We start from the raw sequence: 4559 nt of genomic DNA, 5'->3' as shown, positions 1-4559 counted from the left end.
GGAATGCAATCACTGGTTTTTAAAGGTGCAGCGTGCTCATGCAGTGATTTCCTGGTGGATTTACAGCACTGAGCGGGTTTTGACCAGCTCAGGTATTTCAGGCAATGAATGGTTCAGCTTGTGCCATTGTGTGTCACAGACAAATGAATCCAAAACTGGTTTTATCTGTCATTTCTGCTTGTTCAATAATCAGTCAATGAAATCCTTTGATACAAACTGCACCTTTCTTTTTTTTGCCCTACAAAAAGATTGCCTTTCTGGATCTTGATTGCTATCATCATTAACTAGATAAATGTCTCTGAAGTAACGTCAGAGCTGTAGCTCTCTTGGGAGAGCTCACCACTAGTGAGGGATTGAATGAGGTGCTAAAAGAGGGTCATACCTCGAAGAAATTCCTCCAGCATTCCCCCAGCAGAGCTAGGAGTCGCTCTGCGTTTTCATCCATGGAAGATGTCACGTTTCCCAGTACCTCCATCTCGGATCAGAGCAAGCCAGGCACAGCAGCTTTCCACAGAAAATTTTAAATTGCGGGAAAAAAACAGCTAAGAGGAATATTGGGGGCAATATTTCCAAGTGATTCAGCCGGCCAGTGCCAGAAGCCAGGCAATCGCAGTCTGGCAGAAGAACTGGACAGGCGCTCTCCACGCCTGGCCCCGAGGAATCTTCCAGGCATGGCCCGGCACGGCAGCTCCACTGAACCAGCCCAGCCCAGCAGGAAGCTTTTGCCGGCTCCTCTCCCCGCTGCCCACCTCCCGGCATCCTGGGGCGTTTCCTGGCACTATTTCCAAAGGTGCAGAAGTGTAACACATCGGGTGTGCAGCTGAGGGACGGCTCTGGTTGACAACATCTCTTGCTCCTCGATGTTCCTCAGCAGCAACAGTAACGGGTTTAAAGCCAAACCACGGGGTGACTCTTCTAGGTCCTGTGGAGCCTCACAGTGAGCTCCGTGGTTCCCTGGGCCATACTGTCTTCTCAACTTCTTCCTCTCTTATACAGCAGCTTGGGAAACTTTTGCCACCTGGAGATATCAACAGATGCTGTTCCGATCAAAGGGCGAAGGGGAGATGAGGGCGTTTCTCTCCCCTCTCCCTTTTGGCAACACTTTCTTGAAAAAAACTGCATCTGTGGAGAAGGAGGAGTGCTGGCCACGAAGGAGTTACTTTGCACACCCTGCCCCATTGCCACATTTTCTGCATGAGGTAGGCAACATCTTCAGCCCATCTCCCCCTTGGCTGACAGCTCCATTTCATCATCGAGAGCAGATCAATAAGCGGTTAAAAGATGGGAGACAAAGAACCGGAGAAGTGGAGCAAGGGCCCCCGCTCACGGAGATTTAATGAGACCTGAGCTGTTCAGCAGGTCCATAAACGAGCTGGGGAAGGGAGCAAAAACACTGAGGTGGTAAAGCTTTGTCAATCTTTTTTTTTATTTTCCTTTTTTTTTTTCTTTCTCTGTCCAAGTGAAGGCTAACTGCAAAATTGCCAGAGAATCTCGGGATAGTGTGTGCCTGAGAGATCGAACAGCAGGTGAAAATCAGTGTTGGTAAATGCAATGTAGAAAATGTAATGCAGGAAAAAAAAAGTAACTGCAATTATGTCCTTTTCAACAGTGGGTTTTAAATTAACCGTTACCATCCAGGAAGGAAATGTTGGACTCGCTGTGGATGGCTCTCTCCAGTTGCCATCTCCTTGCTCACCAGTAATCAAAAAAGACACATCAAGAGCTAAGAATTCTTAGAGAAGAACTAAACAGCAGGCGAGGAAGCACCTTTAGGGCGCCGTATAAATCCCTGTTGTGCTCATGGCTCCACCACTGCAGCCTGCGCTGCTTACCCCTCCCTGGAACTAGAAAACTGAGGATGCTTTAATGAACGAACAGCCCTTTGTGGAGTGAGATGAAAAAGGCAGCAAAGAATAACCGAGGGGAAAATCTGGTAGAGGTCTCTAACGAGTGGCAAAGAAAAAGTCAACAGGGAAGGACGATTAAATTACCACACCAAAGTAAAGAGGCGTCCAGCTCGGTTAGCAGGGAGCAGGGTTACTCCAGCAAAGTGAGCTGCCTCTTTCCCACGAGGCGCCCTTGCCTGGAAGGTACCAGAAGAATAAACAGGTTTGGTTTTCCTTTAGATAGATGAAGGGAAGCCTTTGACGGGTGTTAGCTGGCCTGGCCTGGATTTGTTTTCTGGCTGGGTGAGTTGCTATGCCAGCATGAGGGTAGAGCCATGGAAAGTTTGTTTTGTGCTTACGTGTGCTCCTGTCTTGTGCAGCCTTTCCCCGGTCATCCGCTGCTGGCCACGAAGGGAAGCTGGGTGATAATTTCAGTGAGTATTTCTGCATCCCAAAACACTGGGACATGGGTTACTTGCTTTCTCCTCTTGATCTCATGCTTTCAAGCTGTGTCATGTACAGAGTGATAGATCTCACTATCCTGGTGCCAGGGGGTGGGTGTGGAGGTGCTGTGAAAGTATGGCTGGTGCTCTAATGGGGCTCCCTTTCCCCCCAAAAGAAAGTCCCCTTGCCTGAGACTCGGCTGGCGGTGTTTTAGTCTGCTGCCATATGTCCCAGCAGGACAAATTGAATACTGTTAAGATCATTGAATTCTGACCATTTGATCACTGGCATTTCAGAGAAGTGGATTTTTAAAACATCACAAAAAGCCTAAATGTACCAATTTGAAGACAACAAACCATAGATATGCCGTCCTAACTGCCATGATATACGTGCCCTCACCCTCCTACAGCCAGCTTGGCCACTGAACAGGGCACTGTGGCTCCCTGAAGCCTGGGCTGTTGCAGACATCTCATGAGCCGGTCACTGCCTCTTGGTTGCAAATATTTCAGAGTCACAGAATGGTTGAGGTTGGAAGGGACCCAAATTTCCCGACCCTCTGGGTGTCTCCAAAGGCCCCGCTTAGCGCTGGGGAGCCTTTAGGCTTCCACCCAACCCCATCACAAGGTGTCTCCTTCTGAAAAGTGGAGACGAACGTACCCCGGGCCAGAGCTCCCACTGATGTTTAACTCTGGTGGTCACATGGAATGGGCAAAAGCCTACCGTGGCCCCTGCAGTCATCCTTCAGATTATCAAGCGTTCCTGAAATGTGACCCTTGTAGAAACTCTCTCTCTTCTCCTGGTCTTTCCACCTCACTGTCACAAGTCTCTGATGAACTTGAACAAGCCTTCTCCTCAAGGGTATCTCACAGGCTTCCCTTTTGACTTCTATCTTGTGAAACATTAGCATATTAGGAGAACTGGAGCAGGGTCCTTGTGTACTTTTAGGAACTGCAGTTGATAGCGCTGTTAAAACCCAGGTAATAACATCGCAAGCACCTCTCTCTGAAGGCTGGAATTTCTCTCCCTTGGGCTCTCAACTGATTGTCAAAATAAGCGTGTACCCTGGATGAATTAGCACCCCGTATGCATTGTTTTACCTTTTCTGTAATTCATGGGACATAAAAGCCTATTAAAAAATTGAAGTAAAACTCCAAGCAGCCTTATAATGTGTATTGAATGAAGGGTTAGGTAACATGCACCAAACGGATGGACATACCCCGCCTTTCTGTCCCTCTCCTCACCGATAGCTCGTCTCTTACATAGAGGCAACTTCAGAGAACTTTCTGAAAGCCAAACAACTCGCCATAAAATCTGTGAATACATCTCACAGCGTGAGCGTGGACCCCCTACTTTGGGGTGTAAGTGGTTAAAGGAAGCAGTTTAACAGCAGCAAATCTACCAGCTGCATGTGTCTTGAGGCACAGATGGCAGACAAACAAATCGACATATTGGTATCACTGTACAACACGATTCGCTTACCAGATTGAGGACTGTCAAATATTTCCACTGCCCACCGTAAAGGAACACTTCAGATGGCCGCTCTTCTGTTCTTACGTTCGTGATTGAATAGGCAACAAAAAAATACCAGGCGAAAGCAAGGCAATGGTACATGGCAAGAGCAGAGATCTCCATGCTTCAGCTAAAGGCGAGTGATAATCGGTCCCAAAGCAGCTTTTCTCTGAAGGTCTGCGGTCGCTGTTCAAGGGAAATGGTCGGGCACGAGCATTTACTTCGGAGCCGGCTCAGGACACCTTGCCACGCTGCTCTCATCCAAAGCAATGATCACAGGCTGTGAACTTTTCTTCTGTTTGTTTCCCTTCTCGCTGTACAGGCTGGGGGGGGGGGGGGTGGGCGAGAAGAATAGTCTTATTCCCCAGATTGAAGGTCTGCGGTCGCTGTTCAAGGGAAATGGTCGGGCACGAGCATTTACTTCGGAGCCGGCTCAGGACACCTTGCCACGCTGCTCTCATCCAAAGCAATGATCACAGGCTGTGAACTTTTCTTCTGTTTGTTTCCCTTCTCGCTGTACAGGCTGGGGGGGGGGGGGGTGGGCGAGAAGAATAGTCTTATTCCCCAGATTTAAATGCCTTGCTCAAGATTAGCAAAGATTAGTGAAGATTAGTTGCAGAGTTACGTAAGTTTTTGTGGTGGGGAGGTGTGGAGAAGAATAGTCTTATTCCCCAGATTTAAATGCCTTGCTCAAGATTAGCAAAGATTAGTGAAGATTAG

At 48.2% G+C, this 4559-nt stretch overlaps 1 protein-coding gene across 1 annotated transcript in view; it reads right to left on the bottom strand.

Annotated features, from left to right (window-relative positions):
- ADTRP (androgen-dependent TFPI-regulating protein) overlaps window positions 1–3962 on the bottom strand; it is a 23836-nt gene extending 19874 nt beyond the window's left edge. Inside the window, exon 1 of the mRNA XM_010140232.1 lies at window positions 3810–3962. Coding sequence (XP_010138534.1) covers window positions 3810–3962 — 153 coding nt within the window. The remainder of the gene's footprint in view (window positions 1–3809) is intronic.
- Between the last annotated feature and the right edge of the window lie 597 nt (window positions 3963–4559).

This window comes from Buceros rhinoceros, unplaced genomic scaffold (genome assembly GCF_000710305.1).
Source record: "Buceros rhinoceros silvestris isolate BGI_N320 unplaced genomic scaffold, ASM71030v1 scaffold15757, whole genome shotgun sequence".
NCBI classification, from domain to species: domain Eukaryota; kingdom Metazoa; phylum Chordata; class Aves; order Bucerotiformes; family Bucerotidae; genus Buceros; species Buceros rhinoceros.
This window is presented reverse-complemented; position numbering and strand designations above follow the sequence as displayed.